The 21,567-nt window shown below is 37.9% G+C and overlaps 1 protein-coding gene and 1 pseudogene across 1 annotated transcript; one reads left to right on the top strand and one right to left on the bottom strand.

Annotated features, from left to right (window-relative positions):
- Window positions 1-8,705: 8,705 nt before the first annotated feature.
- On the bottom strand, window positions 8,706-9,650 carry LOC124960011 (olfactory receptor 51I2-like). Its single transcript, XM_047518532.1, has one exon. It carries the CDS (start codon window positions 9,648-9,650, stop codon window positions 8,706-8,708), a length of 945 nt encoding a protein of 314 aa, XP_047374488.1.
- Window positions 9,651-19,899: 10,249 nt separating this feature from the next.
- LOC124959550 (olfactory receptor 52D1-like) lies at window positions 19,900-20,867 on the top strand (annotated as a pseudogene).
- The last annotated feature ends 700 nt before the right edge of the window (window positions 20,868-21,567 follow it).

The following is a 21,567-nucleotide window of genomic DNA, read 5'->3' as shown; positions in this document are numbered from 1 at the left end:
GCTGATTTCTCAGACACTAATTTAAGGATCTTAAAACTAGAATAGTCTGTACCATGTTGTTTAACATCCATGCTTGGAATAGAGTAATGGAGACATAAAGATTCAAAAGTCTGCTGATGTGCACAGAGAAAGTATTTATAGAGTCAGAACTTGATCATAATTATCCTGCTGCAGACCATAGTTATCCAGACTATTCATGCTATCTCTTCTCACCAGGGCTGGAGAATGAATGGGAGAAAAACAATAGATATATACTGAGCACCAAACAAGTGTCTGGGTAGGAGGAAACCTTTTGAATTCCTTCCATTATGTCTAAGTTCAGTACTGGATTATTCAATAGACAGGTATAAACATTAGAGCATAAAGACTTAAAGCATAATCTTATTAGATTATACCTAAATTAGTATGTTTTAAAACATCAAAGATTCCCTCACAGGAAGTCTAGAATATTACTGAACTTTTTTACACCTGTTCTAGGTTTAATTTTTAAATGTTTTAGAATTTATATAGAAGAAAACCAAAACTGTCCAACACCTAGTGCCTCTAAAGGCTTTCATTAGTGCCTGCTTGCAGTCTCTGTGTTTGCCTTAATATGTGTATGTGGGCGTGCATGTGAATGCTTGTAAATGTGTGTATAAAGGTTGGGGAGGATGCAAGAATAAGTGGCTATAATTAGTTGGAAATAAAACAAATCTTTCTTCTTAGAAATAATTAGTATATGTCATAATAGGTCACAATGAAGATATAAAGAGAAACCTTTATAAAAAGATCATGATTCACAAACATTAAAGGTTTGAATGATTTAACCATACTACAAAAATAGGATATGCAAAACAGTTACCATTGACTTATGACCTACTACTTGACAAAACTAACTAGAATCTTCATATATATTATTTAATATTCATACAAGCCTTAAATCAGCATTTCTACCTGCCCTTTACTGATGAAATTTCTGAAATTCAAGAGATTATAAAAATTTCCATAATCATGATCATTGGATAAACCAAGGTTCTGATCCAGGATGAAAAACTATGGTAGTGCACTGATACACAGACTGACACACATACAAATCACCAAGATAAGAAGATAGAACCCCATTGAAGGCAGTGTGGGACACAGCAGTGATCAGAAGCCTTCTCCCCATTCCCCAGTGATCAGCACATCAAGAAAAACAACAATCTCATGCACTGAATTGCTTCAGAGTTAAACTTTAGGGTGTTAGAAATAGGAACCACTTTAAAGGAAGAAACTAAAATAATTTGGAAGCTTCATATATATTGAGGCCTGAAGGATAAATCAGACATGGCCAGGGGAAGAAAAGTGAGAGTTCAATAAATAAGAGTTGGACTTATGGACTCTACTTGAAGAAACATTACGATGGCTTCTCAGTTCTACCTGCTGGGTGTCTTCCTGTTTCACTGACCTTTTTCAAGTCTCACAGTTCCTCTCTAAATCATCACATCAACATTTCAACCTTGGGTTATAATAATAGCATCTTAACCCATTGCTCCCACATTCCTTAACCTTCCTCTGACCCATTTTCCACACGTTACAGAAATACTAAATCAAATTGAGTCACACTCTTTCATGTCCATTATGATAATGTCCAAACTCTGATGTCACCTGTAGGACCCTGTGACATGACTCCTTCCTTCCTTTCCAAATTCATGTTGAGTCCCTTCCTCTTGTTCTTTGTGTTCCAACCATAATGACTGTCTCTAGGTTGTTGAACATGTAAGGTCCACTGCTGTCTGAAGGCCTTCACCAATGCTGTTTCCAGTACCTTGGAAGCCTTCCTCCATGCTCTCTCCCTTCCTTTGGCTTCACCAGTCCTCAACTTGACCATTATTGCCCTATGGAGAATGCCCCTCATTTCCTGGCCTAGGTGAAGTTATACTAATCAATACTGATCAACACTGTATACTGAATTTCTAGTCCTTTGCAGAGTGGTGATTAAAGGATTTAATGCAAATGATAAATTACTTAATGTATCTCCATTATAGTAATATGTAAATTTCATTAAATGTGGTTTTATGTCTCTTTTTCTTTAAAACTCACAGCATGATTTTTAGCAAATAATAGGCATACAACTAATACTTTTGCCACAACCAGTACCATCATCATGGAAGTATAGCATTCTTTCCATAAGTTTCTGTAAAATCAGATTTATCATGTGGTAAAATACATGTGATTTTGCACACACTCAAACTATAGTTTTCTGTCATTTTATATGCCAAGTATTGGCCTTGCAGAACCACCACACTTGGGACTTTCCTTGATTTTTTTTTTAATGAAACTGGTTTCCAATCCAGACCCTTTTAAAAATGTCTGGTATAAAATCACTATAAAGTGTCTGACTCACTTTCATACCTTAGTTAATCTAAGCTAATGTGCACTAGCAAAATCTCTGCCCCTATAGGATGTACTAGAGATGCATTTTCTGGGATACCACAAACAATAAACACCACATCTTCTCTTTCTGGATTGTAACCATATTTTCCGAGTAGTAACACCTAAGCATTCTTAATGAGAGCTTTGTGTGGGGATTAACTGTATCAATTCATTTAAACATCTTTTTTTTTTTTTTTTTTTTGTGGTGCTGGGGATCAAACTCAGGGCCTTGTGCATGCAAGGCAAGCACTCTACCAACTGAGCTACCTCCCCAGCCCCTCATTTAAACATCACAAACACCTTATAAAAAGGATGTTACTTTTATTTATTTTTGCCCATCTAAAGATACCAAGGTACAATGAGTTAAATAACTTTTCCACAGTCACAAAACAGGCAAGTGACAGAACTAGCATTTCAAATCTAAGTACTCTTTATTTTTTAATGATGAAAGATTTATTAGCTAGTAACTAGTTTTTCATTTATATGCTGAAATATGCATAAATAAATCTAATTATGTGATTTAGTATAAAATAAAGTGGTCTGGAATTCAGAACACATGGCTTAAGTTTAGACAAAGGGGAAGGAAGGGAAGGTGGGGGATAGGAAGAGGAAATAAAGTGGAATGAATCTGACACAATTTTCACGTGTACATATATGAATACATCACAGTGAATTCCATCATTATGTGTATCCACAAGAATGGGGCCCTAATTAGAATAATATGTATTGCATGCTTGTATAATTATATCAAAATGGATTCTACTGTCATGTATAAATAAAAAGAACCAATAAAAAATTAAGGTACTCTTAACTAGTATATTCAATGGTGTCAACTGCTACCTCAGAGGTAAGGGACAAAGGCTTCATTATTCCCCAAGGATTCTTCTTCTGTCTAACATGGTGTCTGGCATGTCATGAATGCTCAACAAATAGTTCCAGAATAAATGGATGAGCCCCTTTGTAATTTGGCATCTTTTTGGGTCCAGCCTAAAGGAAGACCAACCAGTGTGAGCCGTGTCTGACTGTAGAAGTCAACAAGAGGACAGAGAACTGCAAGCATTTCCTAAGTGGTGTTACCAACTTGAGCTCAGACTAGTCTTGGCCTTGGGAGTCAGACTGTATTAGTTCACCTCCTATTTCCCCGCCTATGGGCTGTGTTTCCCTGAGTAGTTTCTTCAATCTGTTCTGTGGCCTCATGACTTCACCTGTAACAGTATTCATAGTTCTGCCTACCTGATAGGCTTGCTGATACCAGCTACAGATTCTTTTTAAATAATAAGATAAATAATAAAATAATCTTTTAACTTCACCAGACACATAAACAAAGACACTGGGAAAATGAGGAGGTGTTGATCAATGGGTATGAAGTTTCGGGTACATAAGAAGAATCTACTGTATCACACAGTGCCTCTAGTTAACAAAACTCTTTGAACACTTCAAACTTTATTAAGGGGATAGATTTTTTTGTTTGACTTTTGGGCCTGAGAATCTAACCCAGGACACTGCATTTGGCAAGCAAGTGCTCTGCCACTGGTCTACACTGTAGCTGTAAAATGGTAGATATTGTGTTGTGTTCGTATTGTGAAATATAAAGAGATGGGAGGAAACACAGAGGTGAATCATCATTTCCTAACTACAATGAGTGAAGAATCACTACCTAGGAATTACCTACTGCAGGGGAAGACTATTGAGCAAGCAGAAATAGGCATGGGTATCAGAAACCAAGATTTGGCATCACAGTTTTGCCATACTAATGGTAAGACAGATGCAGGTTTTGCCCATACTTATAAAAGTGTTTTTTCCTTTTCTTTCATTGCACATGGAAGACTAGTTCATCAAATATATGTGAGAAGATAAAGGAATTAAATTATCCATTTTGTAATTATTTAATTCCAAGTTAATTGATCTAATTTGTACATATGTAATTCTGACATCAGTTGACAACACCTAAACACTTGATATTTCACTCAAGTTTGCATAATCTTCAAATGTAATTTACAGTCAAATGTAAATTACAGTCCCAGCTGAGAGTTCCTGTACTCTCTAGAGGCATGTGTCACTCACCCAAAAAACTGGTACATGGCAAGTTTAGATGACAAACAGGTCTCAATTCATAGAAACTGAAAAGGCAGAGATGGATATGAGACAAGCTCATCCTTACACAATTTACTGCCAAGCATGTTGCTTAGGAAATTCTCCCTAATTCTTCAAACTGAGATTATTGATCACTGTCCTTTAATCAACTCCAATTCTAAAACAGCATGGAGATTTTTGTTAGGGTGAGGTATAGTTTTTGTGGTAAAGAACATTACCTCCAGAGAATCTTACTCTTTGTTTTCTTGTAAGTAGCATAATATCTCATTCATTTATGTAATGTTTGTGCAAACCTACAAGTATACCAAAGATGGTATTCAGACTAAAGATTACGGGATTTATTAATTAGCGATTTTGAGAAAAAGAAAAAAACACCTGAAGTGATATGGGAGAAATATGATATATTAACATCCCCCTGGGATTTGTTTACCGAACAGATATTCCTTTTTTTCTTTTCTGTTGGATTAACAAGTATTAATTGTACACAGTAATGGAGCTCAGAATGATATTTCAATAAACACATAATGTCTTCATTGAACAAATCCAGCTTCTCTTTTTCTATCCTCCCCTTCACAAACTCTAATAATTCTACGTTCAGGGCACTGTTTTTCAAATTCCACACATGAGAGAGAGCATGTAGCACTTGCCTTCTGTAGTGCATGGCCGCAGTGTGATGGAAGGGCACTACTGATGAATGTAAAGTAAATGTTCTTGTGAATTGTGTGGGAGAGCAAAGTCTGAGGATCACAGGCTACGTGTTTAAAGCAAATACTAGCTGGAGGAAATAAATATCCCAGGGGTGATTTATATTTTGACAGAAAAAGACAGACAATAAACAATTATGGCTAAGAGTTCACTTCTTTATTTTTTTCCCTTTTTTTTTTTTTTTTTTTTTTTTTTGCAAATTTCACATATGACAGAGAACATGTAACATTCAGTGCACTGAAGTCACATTTCCAGCCCTTTATATTTTCTATTTTGAGACAGGTCTCACTAAATTGTTGAGGTAGGCTTTGAACTTGTGGCCCTCCTGCTTCAGCCTCCAGAGTGGCTGGGATTGCAGGCATGTGCCATCATGCCCTGCTCTCTATTAGTCTTAACAGCCAAGTCCAATATCGCTAAGATGAATTCTTCAGTAAATGTTGAACAAGTTAAAATTGACAGATTGACAAGTGACTTTTTCTATAATTGACACATTATGAAAACAAAATCTATTCTGTGATTTTAACACAAAAATTTGAGAATGAGCAATTTCATTAAAAAAATTTCTGATCATGTAGAAAAGTTAAGTAAAATAAATCTAAAATTTAAATAAATTATTGTTGAACAGACTTTCAAAATCATATATAGCTAGATTATGGGCATGACCTGGGAAATAGTTCACACATCAATTATTCAACACAGGATGGTTATTTATGACTACATTCAACAGAAAATACCACTCAACATTTACAAACCAAACATCTATTATAACATCTATAATATTTTCACAAATAATATATAAATAAAATTTCATGATTATAAATAATAAGTTATTAGCTAAAACTCAGGCTATTTGATTGATTTGACTTTATTTTTAAAGAGATATTATTTTATTTTTGAAAAATGTCTTAATGAAAACTCCCAGGTTTGGTATATATAAGAAATATTATAAAGAAATTTACCTTTTATCATTTATCATTCATCTTGAAGTCAACACACCACATAAAATACTGTATTACCACTTTGAACAAATATAATTTATCTCAGAAAGAAAAAGTTTTTTTATTTACAGGTCTTTTATCTAGGGAGCATATTTATTAAGCAGCAGCAAAACAGAATAAGTCTCAGTTTATATAAATGTTTGTATAAATGATACTAATATCTTTCAGTATTACACAAGTACACACTCCTGCCATCCACATGCCTTATGATGTGACTTTTCTATTGTGTGGTTAAGATTTAGTTGCATTTTTAAAAAGCCAAAAAAAAATACTGAACTCACTAATATGGTTTATAATTTCAGATAGAGATACTGAAACATTAGAATACAAAAAGCGTTTTGAAAAAATGAGAATGGTAGACTCCTAATGTTAGCACATCCCTGAAAGTAATGGATCCATTTTGTCCTTCATGTTTTTCTTCCATTTTTGCTTCCATTCTGGTCTCCATATGAAAATAATAGGTTGGGGTTGTGGCTCAGTGGTAGAGTGCTTGCCCAGCATGCTTAAGTTTCTGGGTTCATTCCTAGCACCTCCCAATTTTAGCTGTTCCCATAGATAAATAAGGAACGATGTTCTAGGGTCACTGGGAGGATGACCCTGAGAGGGAGTAATGGCAGAATAGCTCTTCCAGTGACTCTGCTTTTGCTTTCCTCTATAGTTGTACAGACAACTCAAAGTAGCAACCATCTTTGAGGCCACTTCTTTAGGTGAGAGCTGAGTCTATTCTGGATGATGTTCTGCCCCATCCCAGTTCCACCCTGGAGCTCTGTACACTTTGCTTCCAAGTTGTGCTTCAGATTGAGAACCATGTTAACTGGCTGCAGCACTTCCTGTATCTGCTTTGTCTGAGCTCTTTCCCCTACATCATCAGAGCCTTCTTTGTCTCTCACTCATATGAATTTTTAAAATGTGGTTTCTTCCAGCCTGAGACTCTATCCTTTTGGAAGAGCTCATTTGCCAGACATTTCTGAGATTCTCCAATGCTTAGGACCATGACAACACTGCTTGATCCTCTCATTTCTGTAAGAATTTGAGCCTGAAAAGATCATTCCCAGTTCCACCAATCAATCTCAAAACCATTCACATAGCTTTTGACTTGAGATTTACTCCTCTCCAACTGGGGACAGTTTCCTAGAATTTCCCTATTTCATATTATGTTGAAGATGTCATCTGTATGTTTTTTTTTTGTTTTGTTTTATTTTCTGTTTTGGTTTCTTAGTTGAGCAGACAAGAGGTATCTATTAGAAATTCAAGTGTTTACTGTTCTTATGATTAGGCCTTGGTCAGATCATGTTTATCATGTTCCTTGGTGGATATATTCTTATTTTTTAGAAAAGTTATCCAACATTTTTTTTCCTGATGAGGGACTTGAACTCAGGACCTCCTACATGCTGTGCAAGCACTCTACCACTAAGCCACATCCCCAGCCTTTGGTGTTCTTAAGAAAAAGTTACAGTTAAAGAGATGTCAATTTAAAGGTCAAGTTTTTGCCTAAACTCTGCTTTTCCCAATTATCCCCCAGAATTAAATTCTGCCATGGACTGTCCACTGTCCAGTGAAAACCCCACAGCACTGTACTCACGTCTGCCAAGGGTCCACCTGCCTGTGTGGTCTGGGCAGAGTGTCCTCGGCATGGATTGCAGAGGGTTCTTCCCTTTCCACAGCTGTGATTCTCTGTGAATTTCCTGACATCCTTCAGCTGCTTCCCTTCTCTGCTTCAGCATGTGCCAAAATCTCTGGGCTGGGCTCCTCAACCTAGGACAGGAGCCCATGTTGCAGCAGACTGTGGAGCCCAGCTGCTCTGTCACCTAGGGGACTTGTCTCCACTGATCACCAACAACTGTTGCTTTCCATTTACGGTGCCATGTAGCTCCCCAGAGGAAACTGATGGTCCCTCTGCTCAAGGGGGAGGAATGACAGGATATGCCTTTATTCTAAGATATTTCTTATTGTTTAAAACTTCTAAATTTCAGATTTCACATAGTTTATGTTACATAGTATATATAACAAGAATGTCTGTTCCATTTTATAGGACATAGGAGTACTCATATTTCAAAAGTGTAAACTTTGTTAAAAAAAAAGGCATTGTATACCTTTAAGATATTCCAAAACTATTATTCTCTGAAAAATTCATGGGTGACACCTATGATCTCAAGTCATATAATCCCCAATTATAACATGTTATATATGCATATATTATTTTTTAGATTTATATGAAAATATAAGTTTACTAAGCTATCAAGATTAATGATCTAACTCAAGACCCTCTTCCTCTTGAGTCTGAGAAGAAGTATTTGTGGCAACCTAGGAGACTTGTTCCATTGCAGGGCAACCTGATGTTTTGAGTTATTGATTGTATTTAAACTCCACTAGGTAACTAATGCCAGACACCCAACTGTCACTCCATGTTTAGAAGGAGATTGGAAAGCTCCAAAAGGTTAGCCTGATAAACTCAAACAGCAGCAATAGCAAGAAGTTCCTACATGCATGGGTTCTCAGAACCTTTCTGTCTGATCAGAACTTAGGTCCAAAAATCATCTTGTGTAGCCTCTTGCGAATCTCCTTAGTCTTGACAGAATAGATAATTGGGTTGAGCATTGGAGGCACAAAGAGATAGACCAAGGACATGAACTTGTGCACATACTCAGGGGCATGCTTCCCAAATCGATGGACCATTGACACACTAACCATGGGCACATAGAAGATGAGCACAGCACAGATATGTGATACACATGTGTTGAGTGTCTTGAGCCTCTCTTCCTGGGAGGCAATGGCCAGTACAGAGTGCAGAATGAGCACATAGGAGAGGAGGATGAGCACTGAATCTACACCAAAGGCAGAGATGACAATGAACAGCCCATACATGCTGTTGATGGTGGTATCTCCACAGGGCAGGCGGATCATGTCAGGGTGCAAGCAGTATGAATGGATCAGGATGTTGACCTTACAGAAAGGCAGTCTCTTCAGGAGGAAAGGAAGTGGAAAGACCATGCAGAAGCTGCGAATAATGATGGATATGCCTATGGAGGCCACACGGGCATCAGTGAGTAATGAGGTGTAGCGCAAGGGGTCACAGATGGCCACATAGCGGTCAAAACTCATGGCCAGCAGGATTCCAGATTCTGTCCAGGAGAAAAAGTGGATGAAGAACATTTGGGCCAGGCAGGCATCAAAAGCAATCTCTGGAGCATGCAAACACATAGAAGCCAGTACTGTGGGCAGTGTAGAAAAGGACACCCCCAGGTCATTGACAGACAGAAGAGACAGGAAGTAGTACATTGGCTGATGCAAGCTCTGCTCCTCCTTGATGATGAAGAGAATTAGAGAGTTTCCTAGGATGGAGATAGCATAGAGCAGCAGGAGGAGGGCAGTCAGCCAGTGCTCCAGGCTTTCCAACTCTGGGAAGCCCATGAGTGTGAAGCTGGTGGTACTTGAGATATTAGTTCCAAACCTTCTCATGGTGGTCTCTGAATGCCTTTTAGGGAAATACAACCAGAGTAAAGTGAGGATAGTAGTGGGGGCCAGGGGAGTGATGATCAGAATTAATAAGTGTCTTGGAAAAGAAGGGACGGTGACATGTCAATTCCAATTCCAAAGACTGTGGGGAAGCCAGAAAGGAGCAGATTACATTTCAGACCTTAAACTGTCTGTAGTATCCCTACCAGTCGTAGGCTTCAGCTTGTTCTCCAAAGAAATCCTGACTCCTTCTTGGACATTGACCATTACTCTCCCTGTGCCTTTATTCTTTCCAGAGGATATAACCTTTCCCTAATGATGCAGAATGATTTTTCTCTTTCTTTCTACTTGTTCCTAGCTATCAACTTCTTCAGTAAATGAGGTACAATGCATCTTAATACTCTGCACCTAAAGATTTGTTCATGCTCTTTCTATCTTCTCAACTTCCTCTCCTCTCCTGCCTGCACACCAACATCACTCCACTTCCTTGTCTTCTCTCCATTGCTTGTGTCTGTCACTCATCCACCAGGTAGTTGTCCATCACCTCACACGCGCTCCACTATTGATAGTTCTTGGTGTTTTTGTCCAATGTGTTCCCACGTTCTTTCTCTCAAACTGTAATGTGTGCTAGATTCACTTGAGGAACTTTTAAAAACTTTTTTTCTCAGACCGCACCCATACGAGTTAAATGTGAAACTCTGTAGAGAGAACTGAGGAATCCAGATTTGACTGGTTTTGCTCTTGTTCTTTGTTTACCTCTCAAGCTTTTTCAATAGGCAGCCTTTGTTGAGAGTCTGTGTAGATCACTCTGGTCAACATTCAGATATGTCCCTGTTCTCTACCAACTTCTTCCTCACTGAAGATCAGCTTCAAGAGCTACAATCATGAAACAAAAAGTGGTAATAAACTCATTACCCTCTCATATCCTTCTAATAATCACCCTCCTTTCTGTGCTTTGCACAAATAATATTCTCACTTATTTTCTATTCAAAATATCTTCCTAATTATAGCTCTGTACTTTAATGATCCTAAATGTATGTCTTTAGTCCAGGCATCTCTTCTAGTTATTAATTCATACATCAATTCACAATTGGAAGATTTCACTGGTGTCTCAAACATGAAATAGGCCAAATTTAAATTATTCTTGCCATACTTGATCCTCTTCAAAATTTATTATCTCATTAAATTTCTTCCCCATCTATCCATAGGCTTTATGACAGAAAAACATATATAAGACGTCCTTGACCTCTGTCACTTCTCCTATTCAGAGCTCTATTTAATCTATGATTAGTTTTCTAATATAAACCTAACTCCAACTTCTTATCTCCAACTCATTTCTAAGGCAAAAACCATCTCTCTGCATCTATAATGCAGAATGTTCATACAACCTTCCTTATGACTACTTGGTTTCAGGCCAACATATCTCTCATCCATTCTACACAAAGCAGACAAATCATTTGTTTACAAGTAATAAGTTAAATGATTGTACATTCCTGCTGAAAACCCCAATGGTTTCCTTTAACTTTGAAAATAAAACTTCAAATGAGAATCCAAATCCGCCCCATGACCAATAGCAGCAGCAGCAGATCCAGGAACTTGTTATCTTCCATCTACTCCAAGCATTCATTGCTTCTCATGCTTACAAGGCCCTGTTACATGTACTTACATATATTTTATTCATTGCTTGTATCACACTTTAAAATTAGAGTGAAACTTTTTTGGTTGTTTGAATAGTATCTTTCTTAATAAGTTCAAAGCTCCCATAATTGTCTCTGTTTTTTTCTCATTTTATCCTCAGTGTGTGGGCAAGGATAATGGCATTTAAACCCCTGGACTAAGACTTTGGGATGATCAATTCTAGTTTTAATTTTTAAACATATTTACTAAATAAACTTTTTAAAAAGAAGGTGTTATTACCTATGTTTCCAGTGTAATAGGATTCAGATAAGTAAAATAACTACCTTAACATCTGATAACTAAGTTTTATCTGATTTTTACCACATACCAACTGTGAATTTAATTAAATTCTTCATAGCTCATTTTCACATTTATAAAATAGAAAAAGTACAGAGTAAAACATTTAAAGTGCATATTCAGGTTCCTGGTGCAACACGTGAGTAATATGAATAAATAGCAACTGAGAAAGTAGCAAGGAAGGGGAATTTTAGAGACTGAGATTCCCTGGTGCAGTCTCCAAACTATCTTCCTACTTTCAGTTTTCCCAACGAAGGCTCACATCTTTTGAATCAGTTTTTTATCTACCATTTAATGAGACCATTGAAATATGAGTTAATCATACTGACACATTCACATCAAGCAAAAGCTCAGATGCCCTTCTAAGCCAGATCTATGCATTCCAGGGCCTACAAAGTAAAGCCGCAGAGTAAGGCTGATATAGTGGGGTTTCAGACACCAATGGCTAGATGGGGAGTATGAGTACAGAGATAGAAATGATGTGCAGAAAATCATCTCCAAAATTACAGCCTTTTCTTCAAATCTTTGTACCCAAGTTGCTTTCAGAATCCAGTGCTATGAATGTGGATTCTGGATCTCTATGAGAGAAGAGCTGAAGTCTCTCCTTACCTCCTCAGAGTAGCTCTGATGAATCTGGGAAGAGAGGTAGCTGTGGTGCTCAATAGAGGGAACAACACTAGAGACTCCACATTCTGAGATGCTGCCCTGCACAGAGCTCTACTGTCAGCCTTCTCAGCTCCCTGCTCTGAGCTCCGTAAAGCCACCACTTCAGAGTCCCCTGGGTCTGATAAGTCCAGGGTACAAAGAGATGACTGGGGCTTCAGGGAGTAGGAGAAATCTTGAGTGGATAACTCCTCTGTGCCTTGTCACTTCTTCCCCTTACACATTTCAAAGAAATTGAGTCAAAACTAGGTTATTCTAGAGATTAAAATTATTCAACCCTTCATTTTCTAGAGCTGTGGTCCAGACAGAATTTATTCAGTAAACCAACAACAGAGCTAGTTTGAATCTCCTATCCATGGCTTCTTACTGATTCCCACATAGATTTCAAGAAATAAAATCACATAACCATACAGAGTCTTACTGCCTAGAGTCAGCATATGGGGTGTCCATGTTGCTTTGCCTGGAATGCATTGGTGTTAGCCCTGATCGTCTCACATCAGGAGAACATCCTCAACTTCCTAAATATCTTATAAAACAGGTACTATTATTATCTGTATTGTGCATCTAAGAAAACTGAGGTACAGTGAGTTAAAGCACTTTTCTACAATCACAGAACATGTAAGTGACAGAGCTAGCATTTAAAACCTAGGTACTCTTAACTAGTATACTGGATGAGCACAAGTGCTAGTTCAGAGGGTAAGTGACAAAGACTTCTTCCTTCACTTCACTCTCCAAAGATTCTCTTTCTAACAAGGGGTATGGCATGAATGATTGAATGATCCCCTTTGTGATTAGACAATTTATTAGTGTCCAGCCTAAAGGAAGACCACCAGTATGGGACGTGTCTGGCTATATAAGTCGACAACAGGACAGAGAAGAATTGCAAGTGTTTCCTCAGGGGTGTTAGTTAACAACTCAAACTCAGACTAGACTTGGCCTTGGGAGTCAGAATGTGCTAGTTCATTTCCTGCTTCCCCTCCTATGGGCTGTGTTTTCCTGTCCTTCAATCTGTTTTGTGACCTCACAAATTTAGCAGTAAAACAAGAAAAAATAGTTTGGCCTACCTCATAGGCCTGCTGACGCAAACTACACATTTTTTGATAAGATGAATAATAAAATAACCTTTTAACTTTACCTGACACATAATAAAATTCATCAGGAAATTGAGGATGTGTTGATCAAAGGTTATGAAGCTTCAACTGAGTAAGGAAATGAGTCTTAGAGAGCTACTTACCAGACAGTGCCTCTAGCTAACAAAATCATTTGGAAACTTTAACATTTTCTAAGGGAATAGATCTGGTTTTTGTTGTTGGTGGTGGTTTTTTGCTTGTTCTTTTATTTGTTTTGGTTAGGTCTGAGAATCTCACCCAGGCCTTTGTACATGCCAAACAAGTGCTTTGCCACAGATCTACACCAGAGCCCCTAAGAGGTAAACCTAATGAGGCAGTCATCACAAAAAATAAAAAGGGTGGGAGGAAGCTTCTAGAAGTAGATATGTTTCCAGTTTAGATCATGGTGATGCTTTCATGACTGTATACTTGTCTTCAAATTCATTAAGTTCTATACATTAAGCATGTATACTGTGTATGTCAATTACAACTCAAAAAAGTGATTTTAAAAAGTCATTATTAGTTATATGACTATTCTGGTGAAGCTGGAAAATTAGCCTAGAAATTTCAAATCACTTGTCTAGTTAGCCCAGATTAATGAAGAGTTCACATGAGATTAGTAGTACTGTACTGACATGCCATAGATAAAATGTTCTGTTATTTTGTTTCAGACAAATTGTCTAATGTTATCCTTTGATTACGGGGAAGACATTCTGGCTAGCACTGCCTTCAGATAAAGTGAGATGTGAGCAATGAAATGTGATGTGTTCCCAATGTGCACTCAACCCCCGAGTTCCAGGGGAGGAGTCTCTTGGGACCCTCCATAGCCCATGAACACATCTGGAAGAAAATCACTAGGCAAGGAACAGGAGATGCTTGTCCCTTGAGCATAGCAGAAAGGTACCAGCAGGGCAGCAGTGTTCAGACCTGCCCATGAGGCTGAGTTCCTTAGAACTCCCAGACCACTCTCAGTTGCCTGCATTTCTTAGTCTCAGTCTCTCTCTCTCTCTCTCTCTCTCTGTCTCTCTCTGTCTCTGTCTCTCTCTCTCTCTCTCTCTCTCTCTCTCTCTCTCTCTCTCTCTCTCTGTCTCATGTCATTTCAAACAAAATGTAAATATATTATACAAAAATAGAAAATAGAGTCAGGTAGAAAATACATCTCCCCAAATCTCACTAACAAAGAACTGCTAGTAAAATTTCTGTCAATTTTCCAAATTAATATTTTTTAATTTTTTATTTTTTATTTCAGTTAATTGTACGTGACAGAATAATGCATTTATACATTTTGATAGCTCATACATAAATGGAGTGTAATCTCTCATTTCTGATTATGCATATTGTAGGATCATATTGACCATGCAGTCATAATGTACATGAGGTAATAATGTCTGTTTCACTCTACTATCATTCCTTCCCCCATACCCCTTCCCCTCCCTCACTCCCATCTACCTAATATAAAGTAACTCTATTCTTCCCTATCCCCCACCCTTTATTGTGAATTAATTTCTGCATATCAGAGAAAACATTTGTATATATATATATATATATATATCACATTAATATATATATTTTATATATATATATACCACATTTATATATATATATATATATATATATGTACCACATTAATTGACATTGGCTTTTCTTTGAGATCTGAACAATGGTTGAAACATGCAGTGTTTCAGGAATTGATCTTAACACCATCTATTTCTTCTGTTAACTTTTGGGCTGACACACCTACTCTCTTCCTCAAGGCTTAGAAGAAGAAATGCACCCTCTACAGTCTGAGGTGTGTCACTGCATGGAGACCTACTCATGTTCATTGTCCATTCATATATAATCAACTTCTGTTTCTCATTTACTCCACAGTGGATAGAGGCAAGATGGCAAGACTGGCCCAGGCTAGATACCAAAGAGCTAATTTGATGAATTAACACAACCTAAACTGCCAGATGAGCCATCCCTGATGGAAAAGTTCAGTTTTTTTTTTTTTACTTGTTTTGTTAAGATTCTGATTACAAACTTAGAAAAAATCTGTCATTTGAAAAGCAAATTCAGTTTCATGTTTCTGAGTATTGTCTGGTGCATTTCCTTTCCTAGGCAAGAAGGAAAGGGATGATTGCTACTCCTAATTCAGAGCAAGAGCAAGCTGCTTTAATTATTCATTAAATCCCAACATACCTGCCTAGAACAAGTGCTATGCTTCTTTATGTTAGTAATGTGTGGCTTGAGACCAGAGTGTTTTGGTAGTGTGCAAAAGTTCTGAAATCAAATGCATTGTTAGGCTCTTCCCATAGGAGGCATAGAGGCAGTTCAGGATTTACCTTTTTTGCTTTCATTTCTGTCATTGTCATTTTTACTCATGCAATAATTTAACCTGAGCATCAGCAGTTAATTCTAATAGAAGCAGCTTGTGGTGTGCTTTTCTTTTCTTTCTTTTTTTTTACCTTTCTTTGAACTAGCCATATAAAATCTTCCAGATGTACCAACGTCAGCTCTCTGAGGTCTATTTGAAAAATTCTTAAAATATACCTCTGTGGATACCCTAATTTAAGGTTCTGAGGAACTCCTCTCTTAGGGCAGAAGCTCATACTAGCAGTTACCAACTCTGCTATCTAACACTGTTGCTTTCATGGCAAACACCTTCCACTCTCTGCTAGGTTATTTACATTAAAAAAGGGTTCTCAGAGTGACTTTCAAAAAATTAAATAATATTCATAAATTCATTAATATAATTAATAAATTAACAATAATCAAAATAATTAGTTAATATTGACATATTCCATTAATATTGACTGGATACATAAACTAATTGAAGGAAAAATTAGAACCTTGCTAAGAAATTATCCCCCTGCAAATTAATGTTAACTTATAAAATTTAAAGTGTTCTGTTGCTTTTATTAATGCAATGTCAGTGATATGAGGGAATTTGGCCACGGGATGGAGGCTGGTCTCTCTCAGGCTCATTCCATGTGCATGAAGCAGCACAAAGACCCACGCTCAGCAAAGACAGGTGTTTGTTCAGTGTTCTTCTGCTGTGTTCTTGAAAATCTTAATAATTTTAAAGTGTATTTTCTGAAATGAGGGATAATGGAGAACAGAGTATAAATGTGTCTAGGGCCATTCCTCTCTGCCCATTTCTCATAGAGCATTCTTGATGCCACACGTGCACAGAACACCAGAATCCATACTGTGTGGGAATTCAATAACTTACGCAATGTTAAAGAGAAAAGGACAGGAAACGGATTGAAAGAGGAAAAAAAATTTAAAAAAAAAGAGAGAAAAAGAAAAATTTTCAGCTGTTTATTTCTACTTTTCCCTGTAGAAATTCCCCTTACTCGTTTCTTTCTCTACCCTTTCTTCTTCATTCCTAAAAATGAGCACCACGGATCAAATCCCTAGAGCAGGACATCTGGGTTTTACATGTGACTATCAGCCAATAAATAAGCACACCCAGCTTGTACCAGGAACAAAGAAGGTTGGAACTCAGAGAAAAACTGAAGATACTTACAGAGCCTACAGAATTGGGAAAGGACCCATCAAACACACTCAGATATCATCTATCCCCTAGATCAAACCCACCCAAACTCCACAAGGACAGAGATTTCCATCCCTAAACAAAATACTGTATTTAGGTACACTTCACCTGAAAAAACTGCTGTTCACTCCACTGCACACTCACACACCCCTCACACTCACACACAACACCCCGCTTCAGAGCTCCAACCTAAGCCCACTTAACCAGTGGATGCACATCACTTACACAGGTATGTTCTTTTTTAAATTTGTTCTTTTTAGTTATGCATCATAGTAGAGTATATTTTGACATATTTATACAAATATGGAGTACATCTTATTATAATTAGGATCCCAGTCTGTGGTTGTACATGATAAGAAGGTGGACAGGAATAGGAAGGACAGTGGACTCTCACATAACTTTCTTATGTACATTTATGAATGCACCACAGTGGATCTCCAGATGGTGTACAACCACAGGTAAGTTCCTGAAACTACCATCCAAAAATCTGTGTTCAAAGAAAGATCTTAGAGTTAATGTATTGATATCTGGGTAAATCCAAGAGGGAAAACTCAAAAATTCAGACATCATAGTGACCCAGAGAGAAAATGAGTGAGAAAATTTAAGGAGGATGCCTCAGAGTGGGATTCCAGCTCAATGTCTTTTTCCCACTCTTTTCTTTTCTTATCCCACTCTTTTCCCACTCTTTTTTTTTTCTTATCTTTTCTCTGAAAGATAACGTTGCTTGCACCTGAACTTTCCAGCACCACCTTCCATAAATCCTCACAGTATAGCAGTCTCCTGACAATGACCACATGAAATATTTCTTTGGGGACAGAAATAGACTGGAAAGGGAATTTGTAGTAATTTCAGCTCTCCACTTTTTACCACTCAAGATTCTTTCCTCTACGAGTTGGGGTCATCAGAGAAAGTATCTATGCAAATAAGAGGGCCTCTCTAATTTTATCTGTCACTTTGGAGCCAAGTTAATGAGTAAAGTGATTGCAGAATTAGATACTGATATGATTCAAAGTGCCTTGCAAGAATAACATGAGGATTCAACTGCTGGCCATATAAATGGACAGTTAAGTGAGATGCAAATACCAAAGTTAGAATCAGGACACTTGGTTCTAACGGTAATAAGATTTGTGATCTGAATTCTGTTGCTTCACCTCTTTGAACTTGGATTTCCCTTTGGTGAGGGAGAGGTGAGAATAATTAGTATACTCTGTACCAACCAAGTATTCTGTTATGGGGCAAAGAGTTAATAAAATGGGGGAAGAAATAGGTTTTAGTGTTCCAACTTTCAACTTATATACTTTAACCACAAATTTTGTGTGAGACAAGTAGGCTAAGTGTTTTCATTTTCAATTTAGAAATGGAAACCAGAATCTCAAAGTGTGTTAGGATTTAACCAATGCCAAATAGTGAAGGGGTAGGCAAGCTGAGACTGAGATTCCAAGAGCCTTAGCTCTTTACAAAACTAAGAATACAGATAAGTAAGACATTTGATCATGGTTATTTTTTAATCTTGTGTCAGAAACAGAACTGAGGTTCAGATTTCTGGACATCCAACAAAAGTTATTTTCAAGTATATAATAGGTTACTAAAGAAAAATGTATATAATGTTAGCTACCCCTCTATAACGACAAAAAATTCACTCTTCCAGGATGTTTTCACTGTTGGCAACATCAGGAAACTCCACTTTCTCCCTACACCTGACTCTATCAGCAACTGGCATATGCTGGTGGACTTCCAGGAACATGAGCTGGTGCTGCATACAAGGGAGTGCTGTCTCCACAGCTAGCATGTCTGCTACAGGTCACCGTCTCTTGCATAGTACCAACAGATGTGCTCAAATGACAATATCGACATTCAATCATGAGATGGGTGTATATATATTTTGGTTGCCCAACATTTTTCTGAGAGCTTCAGGTGACATAGAAAAAGAAGTTAGTGGGCTGGGGAGATAGCTCAGTCAGTAGAGTGCTTGCCTTGCAAGCATAAGGCCCTGGGTTCGATCCCCAGCACCGCAAAAAAAAAAAAAAAAAAAAAAAAAAAAGTTACTTGACTTAAGACTGGGTAGATATTTTATAAACATAGGAATTCAGTGAATAAAGCAGAACAGCACGGAGTCAAAAAGTCAATGACATGTTACTAAGAATTATCAAATTTGATTCTTTAGGGCATGCTGATAAAAGTGTTTGCATACAAACAGTGTTGTGGGCAAGGTGGGAGTTATAATGATATGAGGACATAGCAGAACCTCACTCCAATAGGATTTTGTGAAGTAGTGAATAAATCCAAACAAAAAGATGATTAAGTATTAGAATAGAAAGAGAAGGATTCGGAGAGGCTCAGTAACTTGTCTTCAAGTTCAAAACCATGGATGGAGAATACAAAGAAAGAAATTTCCCAAGGCACGTGAAATGGCATTAGGTGAAGAAGGAGGAGGAGGAGGGAAATTTTTGTGTTTACAGACGAAACACCAGCAAATTATTTGCAGGATATGGTAGGAAATAAGTCAGGAAGGGTCAAAAAGGGGAGATGAATGGGAGGGGGCGGACGGAAGGAAAGACAAGAGGATGAGACAAACATCATTACCCTATGTACATGTATGATTACACAAAAGGTGTGACTCTACTTCATGTGCAACCAGATAAATGAAAGTTGTACCCCATTTGTGTACAATGAATCAGAAAATAATTAAAAAATAAAAATTAAAAAAGAGCAGATGAATAAAAACTTACCTTGGTGCCAAAGTTATACAACTCAAAAAACCAATGTTGAAAGCAAGAATAATCACAAAGGGAAAATATGGATTATATGTGATAGAGTTTTTCAGTTCCTGGTCCTAGTTAATGGAAGTAAATAATTTTCTTAATCTAAATAGATTATTTCACAGAAAGGTGATCTTTTCATGTGAATCACCCACACGCCTGTTGTTACAGGGTAGGCATACCTTCAACCCTTGGAAGGAACTCTTGGGTTGCCAGGAAGGATGTCAGCCTCCAACATCAGTGAGACCAGTCTCCCAGCCACTCTCTTCCTGACAGGAATCCCAGGCCTGGAATTTGCCCACATCTGGATCGGGATTCCATTCTGTGCCGTGTATCTGGTAGCTCTGCTTGGCAATGCTACCCTCATCCTCGTCATTGTGACAGACAGTGCCCTTCATGCACCCATGTACCTCTTCCTTTGCCTTCTCTCACTCACTGACCTGGCTCTCAGCTCCACCACAGTGCCCAAGACACTTGCCATTTTGTGGCTCCATGCAGGTGAGATTTCCTTTGCTGGATGCCTGGCACAGATGTTTTGTGTCCATTCTATCTATGCTCTGGAGTCCTCGGTTCTCCTGGCCATGGCCTTTGATCGATATGTGGCTATCTGCAACCCACTGAGATATACAGTTATCCTCAACAATACAGTAATAGGCAGTATTGGACTGGTTAGCTTAATCCGTAGTGTAACTTTTGTCTCCCCTTTCATCTTCCTGCTGAGGCGACTGCCCTACTGTGGTCACCACATCATGGCTCACACTTACTGTGAGCATATGGGCATTGCTCGACTGGCCTGTGCCAACATCACTGTCAATATTGTCTATGGGCTGACTGTGGCTCTTCTGGCGTGGGTCTGGATTCCATCCTCATTGCCATCTCCTATGGCTTCATCCTCCACGCTGTCTTTCATCTTCCATCTCAAGATGCCAGACACAAGGCTCTGAGTACTTGTGGTACCCACCTTGGTGTCATCCTCGTTTTCTACATCCCTGCCTTCTTCTCCTTCCTCACCCACCGCTTTGGCCACAACCGAGTTCCCAAGCATGTGCACATCTTTCTGGCCAATCTCTATGTGCTGGTGCCTCCTGTACTCAATCCCATTATCTATGGAGCTAGAACCAAGGAGATTCGGAGTCGACTTCTAAGACTGCTTCACTTGGGCAAGATCTCAACATGAATTCTAAGTAGACATTGGAGAAAAGAAAAATAAATGGGTAGCATTTTCCTAGAGGCATGGATAGAGACCTATGACAAGACAAGACTGGGTTTACATGGTTGGAAACTCTATAAGGAAGTGGATTGGCCAGATGAGATGGGAGACTGTCTACCACATTAAACATTTTATGTTGCCACAGCTCTTTGAAGAATTCAGAATAGCCCAGAAAGATGATAATATTTCCACTGTTGTCTCAAAAGTGGCTATGACCTACTAAGGAGCAAGTCAGTTCTTATTTCTAAGATAAAACAGTTTCACAATAGCATTTATTTCCTATGAGCCTATGAGGCAAAAAAAATAAATAAATGAAAAAGGTTTTCGGAGTGAATTTGTATCCAAAGTCCAACATATAGGGTAGCAGTTAAGGACAGAAAGTATGAACTCAGAGTTCCTGGGTTTCAATCTTGGTTCCTCTTCTTACTAAATTTGTGACTTTAGTATATTGTAAATGTTTCTATGCCTCAGCTTGGCCAACTGTTAAATAAGGATAATAATAACATCAAACTCTTAAGGTTGTAGTGAGGAATATGTAAGTTATTAATGTGAAAACTTAAGTTATGAATCCTCTCTGACATTACTGAGCAAGTTACAAAACTTTTCTGAGACTTTTCTTTCCATTGTCTCACCTCACAGGGTTATTGTGATAACTATGAGACATGGA

Source organism: Sciurus carolinensis, chromosome 11 (assembly GCF_902686445.1).
Source record: "Sciurus carolinensis chromosome 11, mSciCar1.2, whole genome shotgun sequence".
Classification (NCBI taxonomy): domain Eukaryota; kingdom Metazoa; phylum Chordata; class Mammalia; order Rodentia; family Sciuridae; genus Sciurus; species Sciurus carolinensis.
The sequence above is the reverse complement of the archived record's forward strand: the minus strand, read 5'-3'. Positions and strand labels throughout refer to the sequence as shown.

What these genes read in the sequence shown, in the direction of transcription:
- LOC124960011 (XM_047518532.1), bottom strand. Translation starts at nt 9,650, where the DNA reads ATGAGAAGGTTTGGAACTAATATCTCAAGTACCACCAGCTTCACACTC.